General features: G+C 39.7%; 1 protein-coding gene across 1 annotated transcript in view; it reads left to right on the top strand.

The window, feature by feature from the left end:
• ARHGAP15 (Rho GTPase activating protein 15) overlaps window positions 1-880 on the top strand; it is a 638,539-nt gene extending 637,659 nt beyond the window's left edge. The window contains exon 14 of the mRNA XM_030801219.1: window positions 517-880. Coding sequence (XP_030657079.1) covers window positions 517-700 — 184 coding nt within the window. The 3' untranslated portion in view covers window positions 701-880. The remainder of the gene's footprint in view (window positions 1-516) is intronic.
• Window positions 881-23,661: the final 22,781 nt, after the last annotated feature.

The raw sequence follows: 23,661 nt of genomic DNA, 5'->3' as shown, positions 1-23,661 counted from the left end.
AACTGTCTCAGAGCCTATCTCCTCTACAAAACATATTCCAATTAGCATTTGCCAGGAATACTTTGCTCAACGCTAATCACGAAAAACTTAATTTTTTTCAGCCTACTAATTGTGCAGACATTGTTCTGGTTATTTCATTTGTCTTATATTTTTTTTTTTTGCATGCCTCTCACCTGTTTCCTCAATTGTCTCTAAGCATTTTAAAGGCTGAATCTTGTTAATTTCACAGTCATTTTTGCTGTTTAATATATTTACTCATTCATTTCACAAATATTTGTTGAGTACCCACAATGCTCAAGGTATTATGGGGGTAAAAAGTTGGACAAGGCAATGTATCCTTTCCCCAAAACTCATAGGTTTTACTTCCATACAGTAAAGTGTGTAGGGTAGAAGATTAAATAATGTTATAACGCAGTTACTTTTCCTGAATGAGAAACCTTTTTTAATCACTCCAAAGTAGCCACAACTTCACTTCAAACTCCAGTGAAATTATTTTTTTTCTCTCTCTCCCCACAGGATAGTGGCCAAAGCCTCCAAGAACCTCATGTCCACGCAAAGCTTGGGGATTGTATTTGGACCCACCCTTCTGCGAGCTGAAAATGAAACAGGAAACATGGCAATCCACATGGTCTACCAGAACCAGATAGCTGAGCTCATGCTGAGCGAGTACAGTAAGATCTTCGGCTCAGAGGAAGACTGACAGACAAGACAAGCGACTGAATACGTTCACATCTGTCTCGATGCCTAATATTTTTACGTTTCTGTAAACATATTTCTGAAATATTTTTTGCCTTTCAAGCGACAGATGCCTCATTTTGTGAAAACTTAATGATGATTTTGTGTTTAAGTTCCAAACATTTGAATAAAATAATTGACAATATTTGCCTATATGTGTTCTACATTAACCCCTTTGGTGCTATGCCTTCTAGCACTTCTAGGAGCACATCATGCATGCCTCATGCTGTTAAATAATATGCAAAGAATAGCACATATTCAAAAAATGGCCTTAATGCTGCTCCAGGGAATTGGGTGTGTGGTTGTGTATGTGGAGATGTGAGTGAGTGTGGGTGGGAGTAGGGGGTGCATGTGCACACATGTGCTTTCCCAAGATTCAGGCTGCCTTAAGCATGACTCCATACTGTTACTTGGACATGGTTAGAACACAAAGAGGTAGGAAGGCAGAAGCTATTAATTTGTAAATGGAACGAAGGAGATCAGGTTCACAACCAAAACAGATATATTTCATCTTTCCAGAACATTTTTGTATATATAAATATAGTCCAGCTATTTTCAATGCTATACAGTGAAATTTATAAATATAACATGTTGAATGGCAATTTTTCTCAAGAAAAATGACAGTTCAAAGCATTTGCCATTGAATTTTTTTATAAATACAAATGTAGTCCCATAAACACACTATCTTATAAATTAGAAGCAAAATTAGTGCCCTGCAATTTTGATCTTTATATTATACAAGAATTGCATGACTGCTCATTTTTAATGCTAACATCCATTTTGAATCTTCATCAAACTGTATATCTTCCTTTTCCCTGGCTATGTCATTTTATGTAGAATTTTTATTATGCTTCTGAGGATGCTTTATTGGTGAATTACATTAAATCCATCTAGAAAGAAATTTTTTTAAAGGCTTTTTTTTTCATATGCCCTAAGGATTACTTGACTAGACTTAGATTGCTTTATCCATTTGATGGTTAGTTTCAGTTGTCATGGATAAACAAAAGGGTAACTGTCTAGAATATATCAAACATTGTTTTATTTTGAAAAGCATGTTCTAGTTGAACACATCTCATACCGGTTTTATGAAAGTATTCTGCTGATAAAAATGTAGACTTACGTTTGACAGCTTTTTAATCAAATTCAAACGGAATAAATAAAACTAATCCAGTGTGATAAAGAGTAAGTCTAGTTATCGATTTGTTCATAAAATGAAAAATAAAGCATGTAAATAAAACGGGTGAAGCACAGATCCAGAGCAAACACTTAGGGCAATAATGAGCTCCGCGGCATAGGCTGTCTGTCTAGATGGGGTATTCAGGAGACGGGGAGAGTCTGCTCAAGAGATAGCCAGATGTGCAGGCAGCTCCAACATCCATGGAGCTGCCTGAGGAAGCAGAGGACTCCCTTGTCCCTCTTGAATGTCTTCATTTTAGCAATGGCACCAGTAAGTGGGCTTGTAGCCCAGAACAGAGAAGCCACCACAATAAGTGCTGAAGTGCAGTTTCATCCGGTGTGATGTATACACATACGAAAAGCTGAAAAAAGTCGCATGAAGCAGAACTCCATGATCTAAAGTCACCAGTAACAGTGGGCTGGCAGACTTGCTAGCTTTAAGCGATTCTTATACGTAAAATTGTAATTATGCCTTTCAGAAAAACATGGAGACATGAAACAAGAGTTTATGGCATTCTATTTCAAGTCATTCTCATTTCCATGCCATTCCGTATTCTCAATTAGGTCTTTCCCAAGACTTTGATTACTTCCCTTTTTGAAGCATTGAGGGAGAGTAGATTTAGTCATTCTAGCATTAAAATCTTATCCCTTCACACGTGTCCATCTTTAAAGTTATTCTGGAAGCATCGGCCAGAGAGAACCAGCACTGAAAGCCAAAGAGAGGTGGCACTACAGCCACCTCTACACTACAGTCCACTACAGGGACTCACAGCCCCTTGTCTCTGCTGCTTTCCAGATTTATAATCTTCAAAAGCACCAGCTTCTTGATTTCCAATCTGATGGGATTTAGCCTGATTCAAACCCCAGCTGTGTCCTGTCCCTGCCTGCTAAGGGCATTTAATCAGAGAATGTGTTTCCTCTCCGGCAAAAGGCCATTCCAAGGTGCTGAGCCAAAGTGCCCATCACAGGATCTGACTTAACACACTAAAGGCATAAAAAGGGTTACACCCAAAAGGTTATTAGATTCCGTAACATCTCAAATACAGTGACGATGGCCATATCAAGTCTTCCATATTTAAAATCTGAGATTATAAGTATACTAGGTCGACTAAAAGGTTAGATTTCATATAACTGGTCAATATTCTCCAGCAAGAAGTCATGAAACACCAGTGAGCATTTCCTTATCTCCTAGTTTGAACCAGGCAAAATTCTAGGCACTGGTGACACAAATATTAAATAAGACAAATATTTCTACCCTCTGTAGTTTCAGCCCAGTGAGGGAGACTATCCCTAACAATTAATTACAATTCAATACAAGATCAGGTGCCTCAGCCATCTTGGTAAGCTTGTAGACCCAGGATTCGGCACCTATACTTAAAGATGCTCAAAATGTGTTGTTGAATGAATGGGCAAACAGAACAGAAGCTATTCCAGACATATTAACAATGCTCAGTGGTTGACAAATACCAAAAGACTCAGTTACGGGCAGTAACTGTCCTCTGACTCTGTTACAGAGTTAGATGAGGCTTCACTGGGAAGGTAACCTTTTCTATCTAATCTTGACCAGTGAATAAGATTTACCAAAGAAAAATGCAGAAGACACACCCGGAAACAGGAATGGCATGAACAGAGTCATCAAAGACCTGACATCTCCAAGGAAAAGTGAGAAGTTCAGTGAATAAAGGGTGAAGTGCCTGCCTAGCAATTTTGGAATACGAAGCTAGAGAAAGATGTTGGGATCAGATATCAGCCATGATAACATATTCAGATTTTATCCTGTAGGCAAAAGGGATCCCATCGAGGCTGTAAAGCCAGAAAGCTATAGAGAAACTTTGTTTCTTAGAGAATCTCCAAATTCACCAATGGTCAGGAGAAAAATTAGTTTGAGGAGACCAGCATTTTCTCATGTATGTGTTTGTGTGTGGAATAAAATTATAATCTTATATTCTTAGGGTCAGTTCTAATTATGATGATGTAACATTTTAAGAAATTATAACTTAGTCTGTAGAATGGAAACACAAGTCCCTAGAAAATCAAGCTAGTTATTGTGTCCCGTTTCAGCACGCCTTTACCTACCCAAGATATCGGAGGTTTCCCCTCTTTCTTATTGACACAGAAAGCTTCTCGGAGATGGTGTATATTTCATCTTATATGTTGACAGTCTGACTTTCCTAGCATGGGCCATATGACAGGATCACCATGCCACAACTAGTAATTGAAAGCCATATGATGGTTCTCCCTATCCAATTAGAAGACAAAGGATCCAATTAAGAAAAATTTTAAAAGCTGTTAAGAGGAAGCAATCACTTGCCAATAGTACTGTCCTTACAGTTCAACGCAGCTAGAAATTGACCTGTACTTCTCCTTTCCACATTTATTTTTGTGAATTATAAGTTAATCACCCTGTCAATTCCTAATTAAAAGGCCCTGCAAAGATTTTCATCCAAAAAGGACTGTTGCTAAGGGTTCTGGGTCAAACTGCTCTGTTGTCAAAAATGAGAAATAAAACCAAAACAACATAAACTCTCTCCCGGGAAACTTACATCTTAATACCAAAAAATGAGGACTTTCTGGAAATATAATAATCACATTTTATATTTTCAACACCGTTTGATCTTGTCTTTAGAACATAGATGGCTCCTTTTTTCTCTTTCTTTAAAACAAGGGTTGCAAATTCAGATGCCTAGTGGGGCTGGGCAGTGATAGAACCAAGTCAAGAGGAGCAGGCAGCAGGCGTATGAAGCAGCAGCTGTGGAAAAGTCAAGCTTAACGCCTGGCCAAAAGGGTCGGCTTCTACTCAGCTGGAGCCGATGTTGCTTATGTGGGAATGTGGGCACAACATTGCCAGACCTTCAGCTGTTTCATGAAAAGCCAGAAATTCAGGATCTTATGTGAAATCTGATTTTTAAGGGCACCAAATAAAACACAGCTCAGTGGATTCAGCCCAAGGACCTCGGTGTCACAAAGTTTGCTCCCCAGAAAGTGGTCGCACATGGAGCAGATTGTGGGGATGAGGAGCCAGAGCAATGGGAAAGAGCAGAAAACGTGTACACTTTGCACTTAGGAGAACTTGCTGTGTTGACCCTGAGCAAATTACTTACTCTAGCTGGGTCTCTGTTTTCTACTTGTCTTATTTTGCCTTTCAGGGCTACGTAATAGAATCATATGAAGGAAATTAAAACAGGTAATACACCATGAAATTCCAAGTTATCCCTAAAAGATGTGGATGATGGATTTCCAGTTTATTAACTAATAATAACTTTATGTTCTGAAAACAATGAGAAGGAAGGTTGGGACAAGACTCAAAAAAAAAAAAATACTGAATGCCATACTAAGATGTGTTATCCTAAGTCTCTAGTCAATTTTGAGACCCTGAAGGTCTTTTTTTAGCGGGGAAGTAACTTTATCAAAGCTGTAAAGATTCTCATGGCAACATTATGGAGGGGAATTTGAAGCAGGAAGAAATTATAGGCACCATTGCCAGACAGAAGATTATTGCTATAGGACTGTTAATGCAAGTCTAAATTCAGAGAGCAGCAGCAGATAGAGAAATTGATATTATGGTGCATCATGCTATTAAACTTCTTCAGGGCTTTACCTGCCATCTCTTCATTGTGACTGCTAAGTGCAAAGACCATCTCTTGTTATGCAGAACTCCCATACCAGGCCCGTTTCTAACTTACTCGCTGGGTTGCGATGGAGGTTAGTTCTAGATTCTGGCAGTGATTTGGCATTTGACAGTAACCATTTTGGCCAAGTCATGCCCAAGTCAGTGAGTGTGCATGCTACCAGCATCAACCCCAGATGATTGTAGGGTCACTTCTATCATACCTGGCTCCGACCTCTCCCTCCTTTTTCTTGAGCCAATATGGCTCTTCTGGCCACCCAGAGGACCATCAAGAAATTAGTTCTGGGAAGATTAATTTTGATTAGCTAACATTTATAGAGCACTTGTTATATGCCGTGAACTGCAATTGATATATATTGTTTTATTTAATCTTGATAACTCTACGGAGGAAGACACTATTATCCCTGATTTATACTTGAGGAAATTGAGAGTAAAAAAATACTGAAATTACCAAGTTCATGTAAGTAGTATATGCCAGATCAATATTTGAATCTAAGTAATATGGCGCAGAGGCACCTGCCTTAATCACTCTACCATATGATCACTTAATTAGGAAAAGACGCTGAAAAAATGTAAGTGCATAAACATCCCCAGGTATTTCTAACTTGTGTGGGTGCCTGGTCATTCTGTTAAAACACCTGATGAAAGTTTTACTTTCATATGAATTTTCATAAAAGAATAAGGGGGATATTACACAATTTTTTCAAAGAAATACAGAGTACCTCTGTTCTTATGAGTAGATGGTTAATCTCATACATGTTATTTCTATAATTTTAATATTTGTGTAGCATTTTGTTTGCCTACATGTTTTGCAGACATTGTACTAATTTTTAACCGCATTATGGAGAGGACAGAACAGAAGCCTCTTTACCCATCTTTACAGGTACCTGTTGGGGTAGCTTCGACCCCATGTTATGTTGTATTATGCTGTGTTGGATCATATTTGTCAGTGTCCTGTTATCATCTATCATATCTTACTATCTAATATTGTATTGAACTTAAATCTGGCCCTTTAGGGGTCCTGTGAGAGATGAAAAAAGTGGGTCCCAGCAGCCTTCCTCTTAAATACAATTGAAAAAGAGGCAGGCATCAAGACACGCCATGTCTCATGCTGCCAGAGAGTGATCTTGAATCATTTAAATGATGAGAATACAGTGAACATTTTGTACAAAAAGATGACAATTTTCTGTAGTACTGTTGTGCAAATGAAAATGTCTAGCTGTCTTGGTAAGAGACCTGAAGAAGGATACACACCACACACACACACACACACACACACACACACACACTCCTTATAGACTTATACAACTGATTTTTGCTATTTTATGCTTGAAGCAAAGCATGCAGGGTCCACAAAACTCTTAAGCCATCAGCAGGATTCTATACAACACTCCTCATTCAATAAGGAGAGCGCTAAGAAAGCAGTGAGTGAGAGTGGCAACACCATGCCCGTGCTTGGGACTCTGTGCACACTCGATGGATCAGTGAACCAAGACAAACACCCAGAATACTAGCAACATTAAATTCAAATATGATCCACCGTCAGGTTTCCTATCAAGTTAAATGTAGCGTCTTATGTGCAGCCAAATCAGTGGTACTTGTGTTGACTCTTAGTCCCACCTAAACAAGGGCCACCAAACAGACATTCCTTCAGCTACCTCTCTTGAAGTGCAAGTCCCCAAGAAATGCTTACTAAATCACAGAAGCAGTGGACAGATGGCAACATTCACCAATCTAACCCATGCAAGTCTGACAGCAAATTTTGATGTCCTGCTTCAAGTCAGCTGAGAGGAGGAGGGGGTCTTAGGCATCTGTGACACCCAGCAGCATCTTCCACTACCCTTCCCTGCACTTATCGATGTGTGGTTTAACTGTCAGACAAATGCTATAGGGCATAGGCATTCTGACCAACATATGAAAATCTCAAAAGCCAAGAAATCTGGAAAATACAAGGCAGTGGCCTGAAAATCCTCACTTTCCTCTGGCACCATTTTCGCTAACAAGTTTACTTGACACACATGCACACACACACATGCGCACACACACTGGAATTTTAAGAGCAGGAACGTAACCATTGTGCTAACCATTCTCACATCACTCGCAAAATGTGTTCTAAGTCCATATTGTGCAGCATACTTGAAGACATGTGGATTTTTCCACATCATTTGGTGACATTTTACACAGTTTAATTTCTGCTCTTTCTTGCTAGACCCTACCTTTTTTTTCGCTCACAAACATTCCACCAATGGGATTTTCTTGAGCATTTTATCCTGCGCTCAGATTCCTCCCTTTTCTTCAGCATCTACTTGCATCGCTGCTGCACAACTTTGCCATGATGTGTCTGTCAAATTTCAGCCTCCCAGATTGAAAAGAAGGGGACACAGGTGTTCAACTGCCAAGGAGAGAAACCAGGTTAATGGAGTAGGGGCCGGCCTATGGGACATAAAGGGAAACCTCACAACCACAGGCAGAGGCCAACGTGGAAGACTCCAGAGAAACGTGGTCCAGCTCGGGATGTTCCATTCCTCCATTCTCCGCACCAGACCAGGTGAAAGGCAGCTTTCAAGTTGGAAGGAGTGAGGAATACAATTGAAACCAAAATTGGTTTGAGCTCACTATTTTCCTAGCTATCAGTTCTGAGGTCACAGTCACTAAAACTGGAAACTTAAAAATGACTTCAAAAAGGCAAACGCTAACTAGATTTCACACTGGATTTCATTTTACTTGGCATTACAGAAAGAATGCAGGTATTAAATACACTGTTTCCTGTATACAATAAGGTTAATTAGTAGTGAGGGATGGAAAATCAGTGTAGACATAACTCTTTTCGACAGGTATCAAAAATAATCCCCTGATCCCTACAGACCCCAGCTGCATTGAAAGAGGAGTAATATAAAAGATTCTTTAAGCACAAAATTTTCAAACATTCTCCAGGTGTCCCTAGCACCAGTTAAATAGGCCCCAAGCCCCCTGTGCATGGGCTGGCTCCCGCTCCATTCCCTGGCTCTAACTTAAAGGCGCAGCTACTCACATTGAATTTTGAGGTGCTGCATAAAAGCTCTCCATACAAAGTGGCTGGGATTGCAAACGGAGACAGACAGGAGAACAAAAAGAAGAATATATTGCATCCTGCCTGGGTCTTCCCTAAGCTCCTTATCAATAAGGTTAATAAGGGTCTATGCAATTTACTGATCACTATGATGCAACAACCCTCCTTGTGCCCCAAATCTCCACATAGGCGCTGGCTTTTAATGCTTTTCTCAGCCAATCACATAAAAGTGCATTTGCCCGCACCCCAGAGAATAAACTCCGGTTCAAGATCCTGGCCTCTGTAAAATCTCTGGTCCGTTATTACACTTCTACCTGCCCTAGTTAAGCAGATTAACAGTTATTTCCTAGAATTTGATCTATGAGGTTCTTTGTAATTGAAGCTGGAGTACTCAGATATTACTAAAAAATGTATTTCTGAAAAACGCATTCCTTTTTTCTCTGGTTTAATTTTGTTATCCTCAATCATATGCATGATATTAAAAAAATCCAAATTTCTATCTCCTCTATAAAATACATGTCATATCAAAAAGGTGACAAGAGGGGGGAAAAGTAATTAGTGAGTTCACAGAGTTCAGTAGGAAAGTTAAAATGGAGTAACACATTACTTTTTATGTTAAGATTTCACAAGACAAATCTTGCCTGTGTTTTAATTGCATGTGACCCTGGCAGTCCTACTCTGAAATGAAGTGCCGTAAAATTAAAGATGACAGACGCTCAAAACAAGTCTTGTGATCTTGATTAAACTACAAAGACCACACTCTCTCTCTGCTGCAACTCAGATATCATGGGCTGTTTTATTTGGGGAATTGCTTCATTAATGCCTTCTTTGACTAGACATGTTTATTATATTAAAAAAAAAACTGAATATGGTGATATCTTGCATAGCTAAATAATTCCCCCTAAAAAACAAGTTACAAATGAAGAGTGTTTAAATATCCTGCAGACCTAATGCTTTTATAAATGCTCACAATTATATATCTATATATGTGTGTGTGTGTGTGTGTGTGTGTGTGTGTGTGTGTATCACAATCATGAATAATTGAATATGGGCATGTGTGGAGATATATGACCATATTCATCCTTGAAACATGAATTACCTATCCTAACCTAGGAATCTCTACTATAGTCTGAGAAGCAGAGCAATTATTCTACTATATTTTCTTAGTCATGTAAAATTTCCCAGGCCAACAGAATGTAAAGAATTTTACATTATCCTATAGAGACAACTTCTGAGAAAACACTGTTTGGAATTTTAAAGTTCCCAGGTATAGTCTGAGAAGAGAACTGGATTTGATTCACACCTGATTTTTCAAAATTATTATCAAATCATTCCATCTAAATTATATAAAACAGAATAGATGCTTTTAAATCCTGCTTCTCCCCTGGGTGGGGGTGGGGAAAAAAGCAGAGTTGAGAGCAAGTCCTTATTTCATCGTACTGTTAGTGTTTCTTCCATATGTCTCCGCTCACCAGGTCCTTGTTCAAATCTCAAGCCCCTGGGTCAGGTCCTTGTCCTTAACATGAGTAGGTGAGATTATTCATGTCTAGGGTCTCCTATATTCTAAAGTTCTACGATCCTGTTATTTTGTCCCATTTCAAGAACACTATTTTTAATTCATATGTTTCAATTCATCAATTTTATTTCATTGTAAGAAACAAGAAGACACTATATTTGTAACATGCACTGGCTATGTGGGTGTTAATATTTAACAGGGATATATGGATTCACCTGAGAATCAGAGCTGGGAAATCTGGTTTCCAGAATTCACTTTTTCCTGGAGTATTCATCATTCCAGACAAGTCTCCATATACTTGTCTCAATTTCTTCAGGTTCAAAACACATATGGCAGTTTTTGCCCTACCTAACAAAAAGGGTTGTTGTGAAAATATAATACTGTATATTAAAAACTGTGAAAAAAAGCATGACTGATGCTTCCCAATCAGTATTATTTTTACTACAATTTTTCTATCAATGGTCTTCAGTAAACACAAAAGCTTTTGCATTTACAAACCAACTGACCCTTTAACTTATACTGTTCTTTTAAAAATCTTCATGCTTGCCTTTAAAATGAAATGCTTATTACTGTATGTTTTCTCAACACTGTCAAAAATCCTCAGGTGAAAGATATGTTTTGTCTTTCATATGGGAGATTTTTATTTGACAGAATAACTCAAGATTCTGGACATAAGAAAGTGTTTATTAGAACCTGATTATGCATAGCTTTGGGAGATTATGTTCGGCTAAGAGAACTGCAGTTACGTCTACTTTCAGCCTCTCAGTCTCTACTTCCAAGTCTACTCTCTTCCATGGCTCTTTTATCTTCTTCTATCTTGGTGCCTCCTCTATTTCTCTGTCTCTCTTTATTCCCACTCCCTACCCTGACATTCAGTGCAGGAATTTTAACAGGTTTTGTGGGTCCCTGGATCCCTGGACTTCAACAAATGCAGGAACTCTCAGAACCTTCATGTTAGATTTTTGGCACATTTTTCTGGAGTCCAAGTCTGGAGTTTTCATCATATTCTCCAAGAGGTCTGTGACTAGGAAATTACTGTTCTAGATGCATTTCCCAGCCTACCAATACTGCTATCTTTTGTCTAAATTGAACTGTAGATGGGTCACTGTCAATCAAATCCCAAGTTCTAACAGGTCCTGAGAAGTCTCCACTGCTTTCTGTCGAACTGCCTGACAGTACGAGCAAGTCCAAGGAGCTAACTATAGATCCAACAAAATCAATTAGTACATATCAAAAAAAAAAAAAAAGATTCAATCTTTAGAGGAACTCCCATTTGTAATTGATAAAAATAATAAATAGGGGGCACCCATGAAATTAAGATACTTTGCCTATTATTCAACAGAGGATATTCAGAGTTTTAAGAATAAATCCAGCAGTAACACAAGTGGTCCATTTCACAATGCCCAAGTGAAAACTGTGCCAGACACATATCCTGTGCCTGCGTGGTACTTCTACACCATTAGCTGCCACAAATCAAAGAGAATGTCATTGCTTTTAATAGGATTACATAGAACCCAGTAACAAGCAGGAAGACTAGCATTAGACTGAGTAACTGGCCAGTAATTTGGATGTTTAACCAACTGATTGGCTGCCAAATTGACAGGTCATCCACACTGAACTAGCCACTATTCCATGAATTTTCATGACTAAGATCACAATGGTTCATTTGCATGTGTGAAATTCCGCTGTGAAGCTGGCTTTTGAACTGGCTAGCTCAGCCAAAGACGCGTTTCACAGCACCATGCATTAGTGCCCCAGAAATACCATCGCATGAGGGGAGCATAGATCTTCCCAGCACCCGGTATGTAAACACAATCTATAACTAGGGGGGCCAATCAACACAGATGGTAACAACCAGAAAGTAAAGAATACAGAGGAAAATTGGAACATTAGAAAACTAAGATTAGCAACAAAAATGAGCATTTGGATGAGAAAAGTTTAAAGTCTTCGGGTCTCCAGAAAAGTTTCAAATTTGCATGGGAGTGCTGCTAAGGGTAACTTCTTACACAGCAAGTATTCGGCAGATATCTGGGCATCCTTGTTAGCCACCACTTATGCACAATACAGTGGGACAGACTTGAAGACAACAAGCACAGACCCCGTGAAACAAAGCCTTTTCCTTAAGGGATTTATTATATAGTCATAGAAGAAGAGAGATGAGGCAAAAACAAAAATCATAATACCCCACACTTACTACCAACTTACCACATGGTGGTTATCTTGCAACAAACAATTCTATGATGTAGGCAGTAAGGTAATGAATATTTCAAAGATGAGAAAATATAAGCTTAGAAAAGTTACATCGTTGCCAAAGGGAATAGAGCTAGGAAGTGACTTTGAGCCAGGTATGTCTACCTTTTGACAAATATTCTTAGCTCCTCTGTACCAAAAAGATAAGCAGTGTTAGAGTATTACCCCAAATATATTTACTTTAACATTATTATAATAGAAAAATAATATAAATATATAGTAATATAAAATCAAATAATTACACAAAGGAACATTTATATGATGAAATATTATGGAGACTTAAAATCAGTTGTGTTTAAATACTATTGACAGGAGAAATTTGCTAACAGAAAGGAGCAGTTTACAAAATCATAGGTACAATATGCTATTGTTTATATGCTGTAATATGTACGTACATACACAACAAAATATTAGCAGTGGTGATCCTCTGGTTGTGAGATTGTCAGTAATTAATTTTCTCCCATTGCTCCTGGCACATCTTCAAGTTTTTACTTTTGGCATTTGTTACTTTTATAATTAGAAAAAGCCCAAGTATAATTTTAAAAATATATAAGTGATAATTTAAGGCTATATATGGTAATTGATACAGACAAAAAGTTCTAAAGAATTTCAAATGAGATCATGTTAAACAAGGGCCTGGATAAAACAGGAGAGGCTCCATGATAGCAAGAGTCTTGACTCAAGGTAAAAAGGAAGTCATCAAGGCAGAGGTGTGACTCAAGCAAAGGCCCAGAAGTGAAATTGACAAGATATATTTTATAAGACCCGTTTGAGTGTTCCACCAGAGAAGTCAGAGGGACAATTGGCTTTGCATCTTTTATGGATCATCTTTTAAAACGGGGAACTGAAGAAAACAAGGTTGGCCGGGTGCGGTGGCTCACACCTGTAATCCCAGCATGTTGGGAGGCCGAGGCTGGCGGATCACCTGAGGTCGGGAGTTCAAGACCAGCTTGGCCAACATGGTGAAACCCTGTCTCTATTAAAAACACAAAATTAGCTGGGCATGGTGGCAGGCGCCTATAATCCCAGCTACTCAGCAGGCTGAGACAGGAGAATCACTTGAACCTGGGAGGCAGAGGCTGCAGTGAGCCAAGATGATGCCATTGCACCCCAGCCTGGGCAACAAGAGCGAAAATCCATCTCAAAAAAAAAAAAAAAAAAGGAAAACAAGGGTGCCCTTGATGTGACAAAATTTCTGGAGCACAAAAGCATAGAGCACCAGACGTGTCATTTGGTGTAGAAGCTCAGTTCATGAGCCAGCTTCACAGTGGAATTTCACACATGAGAAGATAGGTAAGGGCCAAATTGTGGAAGCCCTGAAATGCCAAGCAATAGAGTTGGACTTTATCCTGTAGGCAGTGGGGGACCTTTGAAGTTTTAAGCAGGGGGGTAATGACAGCAAAAACATTTTTGTAAAATTAATCTGGCAATACCAGGTAGGTGGATTGAAAGGCAAATGGCTACCTGTGTCTTTTCATAGGCTTCTCCATGTTGGAAAAAATGGTTTTTTTTCTATGGACATCCTTTCTCAATTAGGATTATAAATCCTTGAGAAGAAAAATCATGTCTTATATTTCGTTGTATCTCTAACATTTCTGAGCAATGGAGAAAGTATCACACCATCATTGAAGATGCCAGCTTTGGATTCAGAGCTTTGTGTGACTCCTAGCTCCTTAAAGAAGCAGCCTGACCTCTCCAAGCCTCAGCGTGCTCACCTGTAAAATGACAACAGTAACACTCACTTCATAAGATTGTGGTGAGGATTAAGTGAGATGATGAGATTTTACATGTGGAGCCTTGGGGGGAAGTGTGCACTAATTGGTAACTATAGTTTTAGCAACCACTGTCACACCGGAAAAAGTTATTAAGACAAGTTAACTGGCGACGATGTTGATGTTTACATTTGACTCTTTTAGACACTAAGTGGACAAGCATGAACCAAATATAACTTAGAAGCCAGTTATTCTACAGGCAAAGTTGGACACTGGTAAAATTCAAGTCCACTGAACCTAGTACATACAGAACCCAGCAGGACAGGTGTTTGGAAGCCAAAATAAATCTTGAACAAGTAAAAAGAGCTAGCTGGCTGGTACAGCCCAGCTGTAATAGTAAGTAGTATCTGTGCAAGGACTGGGCCACATCCCCAGTCATGAGTACAAATGTCTGGCAGCAGCTCTTCCAAAGAAAGCTTTCCATTAAATTTCCATTAACCAATATTATCACAATGTAACCTTACTTCACAATGTGCCCTACATGTAGTTTGAACAGGTAGACACCTCTGTGGCATGGATTAAAATGCCCGAGCTCTTGGAGAAATAACAGATTCTTGTTCTTGGATAGGAAATGTACAAGGTGCCTCTGGAGCAGCTCATCATGCCAAAAGACAAGGGAGCCACGAAAGAGTAATAGAACCGGGTCAAAAGGTGCCAAAACCAACCTGAAGAGACTTCCACTGGCATAAGATGCCATAAACTGAGCAGCCCAATGTGTAATAACTACTGTAGATTGAAAGATATCAAAAATGTTTCCTAAATCCAGGTAACAATACTAACAAAAGAAAGGAAATACAAATTCACTGCTTACCAAAAAAGAGTGCTAAGAAAACAAAGAAGTAAAAAAGGCTGGGTGCTGTGGCTCACACCTGTAATCCCAGCACTTTGGGAGGCCGAGGCGGGCAGATCACCTGAGGTCGGGAGTTCGAGACTAGCCTGACCAACATGGAGAAACCCCATCTCTACTAAAAATAAAAAATTAGCCAGACCTGGTGGTGCATGCCTGTAATCCCAGCTACTCAGGAGGCTGAGGCAGAAGAATCGCTTGAACCTGGGAGGCAGAGGTTGTGGTGAGCCAAGGTCATGCCATTGCACCCCAGCCTGGGCAACAAGAGCAAAACTCCATCTCAAAAAAAAAAAAAAAAAAAAAAACAAAGACTTTGAAAATTGATATAGAAAGAAAACAAACCAAGCATTTATTCTAACTCTCTTACATGAATAGTATTTCAGGATAACCAAATAGTTTATTAGGAGAAATTTTTTACAGAATTTCAGCTAAGAAATGCAAAAGGAAAATTGTACACATACTGAAAAGTAGATAGGATAATGTAACAAGGCTCTAGATAGTTGTTGCCCAGCTTTAACAAGTACTAACATTTTTCTAATCTTATCTCATCTGTCTACCACTTTTTTTTGTTTGAATGTTTTAAAGCACATTTGAGCCATTATCTCATTTCACCAGTAAATTTGTTTAAAAGGTACCTGAAAAGGTACTCTGTTATATAGTCAGAAATTATACTGCAGGTAAAATAAAACTAGATCGGATAGAAGTGACTTTTCGTGAGTTATCTCCCCTAACCATCTGTATTATTCCATTCTCACACAACAATAAAGACATACCTGAGACTGGGTTATTTATAAAGAAAAGAGGTTTAATTGACTCACAGTTCCACAGGCTGTACAGGAAGCATGGCTGGAAGGTCTCAGGAAACTTACAATCATGGTGGAAGATGAAGGGGAAGCAATTATATCTTACCATGGCAGACCAGGAGAGCGCGACCTAAGGGGGAAGCACCACACACTTTTAAACCATCAGATCTCATGAGAACTCACTCACTATCATGAGAATAGCATGGGGAAACCTGCCCCCGTGATCCCATCACCTCCACCAGGCCCCTCCCTCCAACATTGAAGATTACAAATCGACATGAGATGTGGGTGGGGACACAGCCAAACCATGTCACCATCCAATCAACTTACAGAGCATTGAAAAAATTTAAAAGACAAATTCATTTTCATGAGCAAGATGGGGGAATGGTACAATAACTGACCACTGCTCTCAAAATGGACATAGAGCCCAAGAAGCAATTGAGACCAATAAAAATTGTTATTAAGGCCTGCAGTTATCAGGCTGTAGTGCATTTCAACTTGACAATAAAAAGAAGCTTTATTTACCTAAGTAAATCTTGGGCCTGGGACTATTCCTGCCATGCCCATCACAAGGTGATTCTCAAGTGTATCTATGAAGGAATCAAAACAGAAGGTCACAAAGGAGGCCTATTTGATCTCAGAAATTTTCCTTTATATGATCTAATCTCTTCTTTCCCCTCAGATGAGTTATTTAAAACTTCTACAAATAAATCCACTCTCCCAGGTGAGCACAAAGTGACTAGTATAACTGCCCTCTATATCCAAGAAATTGATTTCTTGTTAGTGTTTAAATTCTTCAGAATCCAGAGGAAGGCTGCAAAGAAGCTTGTGGCATTACAGTTGCTGTTATCACTGTTATCCTGGCCAATATAAGTATGTTTTAAAGCCCACAGGTTGACATTCTGATGAATTCAACAAAATGATATCACAGCAACAAATTAGAGAAAACATGTATCTATACGTGTTAATGTAAAATTTTATTTTTCCAAGGACTCAAGCTCAGGACTTTTATGTCTTTATTTTCTTTTTAATTTCCTCTCATATTTTCAATATCATGGCTAAAACTTTTTTATAAATCCTTTTTCACCCACTCTTATTTAACTCTAAATGATATTCTCCATTTGCCTTCATTACAGAAATCTCTAGTCCCCGATCAGCCCTGAAAGAAAAACTATCTACATAATTCCAGAAAAAGAAGTTTCACTCTTTTATTTGTACCCTGTTAGTATCCTACCTGGTATGAATACTAGAATTATAACACAGGAAAAACAAAAAGGCAGAAATATATCTTCTTTGAGATACATAGAAGGATCATTTCCCCAAAAATATTTTTTCTATTTTTATACCATAATTCCTGAAATTCAGTCACTTGTGGGGGGTAAGAGAATGCTATGGTTTGAGTGTCTTCTCTCAAAACGCATGTTGAAACTTAGTCCCCAATGTGGCAAGGCTAAGAGGGAGGGCCTTTAAGAGGTGATTGAATAACAAGGGCTCTGCCCTCATAAATGGATCAATCTATTTATGTATTAATGGATACATAGATTAGCGGGTTATCATGGGAGGGGTACTGGTGGTTTTATCAGGAGAGGAAGAAAGGCTTGAGTTAGCATGTTGGCACACTCAGCCCCCTCACCATGTGATACCCTGCCACTCTTCAGAGAGTCCTCACCCACAAGCAGGCTCTTATCAGATATGGACTTCTCAGCCTCCATACATTGCTTTCCTTTATAAATTACCCAGTTTCAAGTATTCTGTTATTAGCAACAGAAAATGGACTAAGACAGTGAAAAAGACATTTTAAAAGGAAAACGTATTACTTATTTTTGAACAGTTTATCAGCCATTTTACATTCATGAACACAGTAACCCAGATGGGCCTTTCCGTCCAGCAGGCAACAAGGCAGATTCATCTCTCAGGGGCTGTTGGTGCGGTGGGAGCCCCTAGGAGTGGCACCCGGGGTGAGTCCTAGTGGGTGCAGGCTCCGGCACACCAGAACAGCATGCAAAACCTCAGGTGAGAGGCAGGGCCCCGTGTAGGAGATGGATGTCTAAATGCACATCACCCATTTGACAAATGCATGCCAAAGACACTGCTCTAGCTGCTTTGAGGAACGTAAAAATGAAATGAATCCTGAGGCTGGGTGTGGTGGCTCACACCTGTAATTCCAGCACTTTGGGAGGACGAGGCAGGCAGATCACCTGAGGTCAGGAGCTCGAGACCAGCCTGGCCAACATGGTGAAACCCGGTCTCTACAAAAAGTACAAAACTTAGCTGGGTGTGGTGGCATGTGCCTGTAATCCCAGCTACTCGGGAGGCTGAGGCAGAAGAATCGCTTGAACCCAGGAGATGGAGGTTGCAGTGAGCCAAGATCATGCCACTGCACTCCAGCCTGGGTGACAGACCAAGACTCTGTCTCAAAGAAAAGAAAAGAAAAGAAAAGAAAGAAATGAATCTTAAGATAATAACCTTGAGTACTTCACACAGCACAGCATTCGTTAGCTCAAATTCAAAATTTTAGGAGTACAGTTCTTAATATTACTTATTTTTGCTTCTTTCTTTACTTTCACATGGTATCTTCTGTCAAACTCTTTTAAGACATATATATATGTTTCGTTGAGAAGTGGTTAGTACATATATGTATATACTGTGTGTGTGTGTGTGTGTGTGTGCATATATGTCTTGTTTACCCATAAAATTCCAGTTTGTGATAGGAATGCTGGACACTAAGTCATATGACTATCAGTCTCTTAGACTTGAAACTCAGCTTAGTTTAAATCATCTTTCATGAAAGACATAGATCATTGACCAAAAGTGTGGGTGAAAGGGAGGCAGCTTTAAATCCAAAGCAAAGCCTGAAATGAACATTCTAGAAGCTAAAGAGGCACTTTGGGGTCAGAGTGCAATAGGCAAAGTAGTATAATAGAAACCCACCAGCTTTAGGGTCAAATAAACTTAGCTTTGACTCCTGCCTCTGTTGCGTCTACTAGCTGTGTGGCCTGGTATAAGTTACCTCAAAGTCTCAGCCTTCCCACCTATAAGACAGGGATAATAATACCCACCTAACACTGTTGTTGTGAGTAGTGAATGCAATAATGTACCGAGAGTACCAAACATGTAAAATGTCCTAAACAAATGACATTTGTTGCTTTTGCTACTCTTATGTCAGAAAACAAAACAAAACAATCACACAAACAAAGACCCTGGAGGAACAGTGGAGATATTTGAGTTAGCGCACAGATGTTTTCCCTCCTATTTCCACATTCCACACTACTTCAGTCTGACCCAAAAACACAGACGCCAGCCAAAAGGGAGCCCACCCAAGAATCACACAGATAGATGCCAAATTGAATTAGTTAACCCTTGATTTAAATATTAGGACATTATATTTTATGAATCAATTCCTAAAGTTCCCCTCAGGCCACAGGTATATAATAGCCCTTAACCTTTTTTCAATGCTAAAGTACAGTATTACAAATAAAAATAAAATAAACACACATCAACCCACCACCCACCCAACTGCAGAATGATAGCACTTCATCAAACATGCTTCAGACTTTTTAAATAACAGAAACAAAACTTTGCAGATAAAATTGAAGTGTCTTTTGTTCCCTGCCTGAAGTTCTTTCCCTTCCTACCTCAGAAGTAACCACTATAATGAATATGGCATAGATTCTTCTGGAAAAAATCAATGTTTTAGACTTATACCACATAAGTTACATATATAAACAATATATGTATTATGTAGTTTTGCATTTTTATACATGGATACTCTGTGTATCATTTCAAAATTTACTTTTTAACTTTCATGTTGTTTTTAACATCTGGGGCAGTCTGGTATATAGATGTAGTTCACTGGTTTTAAATGCTATGTAGTAATTAATTTTTTTTAACCAAGGTAATACTACTTTAAAAAGGAAAAATTTAAGCCAACGCTTTTCTCCAGGCTCCTTGGAACATACATTTACCATTCCAGAATTGATTCTCACTCCTGCCTTCTTTAGACATCTTTCCTTTCACCTATGAGTTTCTTCGTGGCATCAATGATTATAATTCATTCATTCATTCATTCATTCACCCTATATTTACTGTGATCCTTGCTTAGGGAAGGTACTGTTTTAGGTTATGGGGATACAGAATTGATTGAATCCAACCACGTCCCTGCTTTCAAGTAGTTTATATTCTACTGGAAGCAGCAAACAACACATAATTAATCAAATAAACAAACAAGATAGTCTCAGCTTATGATGACTTTTCTGAGAGAATGAAGAAAATTATACTATGAGGATGAGGAGTGGTGGTGAGACATCCACTTTGGGTAGGGCAGGGTCCACTTCAGAAGGCCTTTCTGAGAGGTGCTTACATTTCACCGGAAATTGTAGGAACAAATACGAAAGGAGGCAGCACATGATGAGACCAGAAATCAACATTCCAAGGAAAGGCAACCAAAGGGCATAGACAAGCTTGCTGATGCAGTTATGACACAGAAGAGAGAGAAGCACAGTGGGAAAATAGTAAGGCAGGGAGTATTACGTGATGACATCAGACAGAGCAGAGGGAGCCCTGTGGGGAACTACAAGGTGTTCAGGTTTCATTCTAAGTGATACTGGCAGCCTAAAATCATTGTAGTCAGGGGAGCTACATGATCTAACTGATCATCGTAGCTTCTGGGTAGAGAAGGATTACAACAGTTGTAGAATGGAAGCAGGGAGACCAAGCAACAGACAATGACGTGGACAAGATGGAAGCAGTGGAGATGGAAATACCTTTTGGAAAAATGATCAAGAAGACACATGGATGAATCGATCTTAGAGAGTGAAGGGGAGGGGAAGGAATCAGGGAGCTTTCCCCAGCTTTCCATCTAAGATGCTGGATATCAGTGCCATTTATTGAAATGGTAAAGTGTGGGAAGCAAGGATAGTTTAGTCAAGGGATAAATCAAGACTTCTTAAACACATTAAGTTTGCAATGACTAGATGTCTACCACATATCCAAAAGGATGCCTTGAGTAGACAATAAGTATTTTGGACTTCATGGGAGAAGTTACAGCCAGAGATATAAATATAAACATGTAGGTATTATTTAAAGCCATGGGCTAGATAAGGTCAGCTAGGGAGAGAAGGTAGATGGCGATAAGATGGTCTAGGACTGGTCTCAGGTCACTCCAACATTTAGAGGAGGAATATGGGAGAAGTCGCCACCGAAAAATGACTGGGAAAGAGTAATTAAAAAGGTAGGGGGAAACTATGGAGAAATCCAGGGTAATGTGGTGTCAAGGCAACTAAGGAAAGGTGTGCCTCATGGCAAGACTTTTAATGGAGTGGAGAAGATGGATCCAGCATGGAGACCATGAAGAGTGAAAAAGAGGTGATTACATTGACAGACAGACTTTAATAAATTTTTAGGGAAATTTTGCTTTGAAGCACAGGAAAGGACTGTGGGGTCAGTAGAGGTTTGTTGTTTTGGTGTTTTTTGTTTTGTTTTGTTTTAATGTGAAAGATGCTTGTTTTGGCATTCTTATATGCTAGTGGGATCCAGATCAGAGAAGAAAACTGATGATTCAGGGGAACAAAGTCCTCAAGAAGGCAGCACAAGAGAAGAAATGTGTACAAAAAAACGCATTTCTTTCTGGTAAATGGAAGGAAGACAGATGGGTACATGTACAGTTGGGCATGTTAGGAGGTAGGAACATAAAAATGTACATCTCTGATTAGTTTCTTTTTTTCTATGGCTGGGTGACTAGCTAAGAATAGTGGGGGAAGCAGCTGAGCACAATGGCTTATGCCTGTAATCCCAGCACTTTGGGAGGCCGAGGAGGGCAGATCACGAGGTCAGGAGATTGAGACCATCCTGGCTAAAACGGTGAAACCCTGTCTCTACTGCAAATACAAAAATTTAGCTGGGCGTGATAGCGGGCACCTGTAGTCCCAGCTACTCCGGAGGCTGAGGCAGGAGAACGGTGGGAACCCGGGAGGCGGAGCTTACAGTGAGTCAAGATCGCATCACTGCACTCCAGCCTGAGGGACAGAGCGAGACTCCGTCTCAAAAAAAAAAAAAAAAAAAGAATAGTGGGCGAAGCATGTGGAATGTTCTAGGTGAGAAGAAACAGAGAAAAAATGTTTTTAGGAAGGTAAAAAGAAAAGTCTCTATGAAAATTTAGCAATGTTGAGTATAAGTTTTATGAAGGCAAGGAACTTTGTTTCCTTTGTCCACTGTTCTATCTAGCTCTGAGCAGAGTGGGCATTCCACAAAAAATGTATTGGATGAACAAATGAATAAATGAATGGGGAGAAGAGATGATGGACGTTTGAGTTATATCAGGGTTAATTTTGCCATAGTATTATGGTGGAGAAAGAAAAGAGCAATTTTGTTGAGATAAGGTGAGTACAATGACAGATCTTTACATGTAATGGATTTTGCAGGGGCCAAGGGAAAACTTCTTCTTTGCCCACTGAAGGTTCACTTCAAATCTACTGACAAAAGACGGATTCCTGGAAGAAAGGCATGCAAATTTATCAGTACACATGAGGGAATATCAGAGTGATGACTCCAGCCACCACGTAGTGGGATACAAACGGTTATATACATCTTCACAGGGGAAAGGGAGATGGGGAAGTGCGGATGATTTTGGGGGGGTAGTAAATGATTTTTAGAGGGGATTCAATTGGCTTGAAGAATGTACAATGGCCTGGGACAACATCTGTTGGGACCACAGAGCAGGCAACGGTTTGTGACATAAGCCAGTCCAGGTGCATTGATATGCTTCAGTCTTTCTTCCTGTGATATGAATGTAGTTAATGAAAACTCAAGGAAGAAACAAAAGGCAGTGGTTCTCTTCTTTGGCAGGTTGGTACTTTAGGCAGATAATGGAACTCCAGAGAACAACTTCATCCTGTGCTTCGGGAGAAACAGAGGTTGAGAGACAGGAGCAGGGAAGCTCAGAGACCTTGAGACTCCTTCTTCAACTCAGCATGTCAAAGTGCCACATTTTGGGGTATTGACATTATCGAACTGGGTGAAGATCAAGGAAAAGGATGATTTATTTAGCCAGTGAATTTGTTTTTCTGACCAAACAAAAAAGCTTCCATAAATGTAATACATTAAATGGGCTAAAACACAAGAGGTGGCAGGCAACAGGATGATTACATTAGGACTTTGGAGGTGACGCAGATGTGAGTGATGAAAAGGTATTGGATGAATCATGGATGAAGCCAAGTGAGAAAATAGTTATTAGGAACAAGAGAGTCTAGGAACCATGAGGCCAAGGTATAGAATGGGTCATCCATGTGGTTGTTTGAAGTCTCAGCAAGTTGTTATAGAAATGGGAGCGGAGAAGAAAGATAATGGAGCAGGGGTGGTAGCAGATGGCATGACCCTCAAAACATGACCTTCAGCCGGGAAAGCAACAGTCTCAAAGTGGCAATAGAGAGCAAGGAAGCATATCTTCTAGCTCCTGCTCCTGAGCTAGGTGAAGCTGGGGAAAAAAAACCACCTTCACTTAAGAGAGCAGCAGGGAAAGTATCCTCAAGGAAGATGTGTTTCAGTTGAGGAATGGAGACAAAGAGCACATTCAGAGGAGAGACGGCCACTGCAGGAGTCATCGCTATCCCCAGTTAGGAGATCCAGACACTCCAAGAATCAGTCTAGGGAGGAATTCAGCTACCTCTTGGAGGAGCAGGCTGAATAGAAATGAGAATCTGGGGCCAATGGTGGATTGAGGTAGCTTGGACCTTGGTGAAATCAGGGATGGAGTCTAATGGAATTAATTCTGACTGTCCCTTGAGAGGAAGAAAAGAAGTGAGAGGTGACAGTGTGCTGGCAGTCCTCACAGCCCTCGCTCACTCTCAGTGCCTCCTCTGCCTGGGCTCCCACTTTGGTGGCACTTGAG

Source organism: Nomascus leucogenys, chromosome 20, assembly GCF_006542625.1.
Source record: "Nomascus leucogenys isolate Asia chromosome 20, Asia_NLE_v1, whole genome shotgun sequence".
In the NCBI taxonomy this organism is placed as follows: Eukaryota; Metazoa; Chordata; class Mammalia; order Primates; family Hylobatidae; genus Nomascus; species Nomascus leucogenys.
This window is presented reverse-complemented; position numbering and strand designations above follow the sequence as displayed.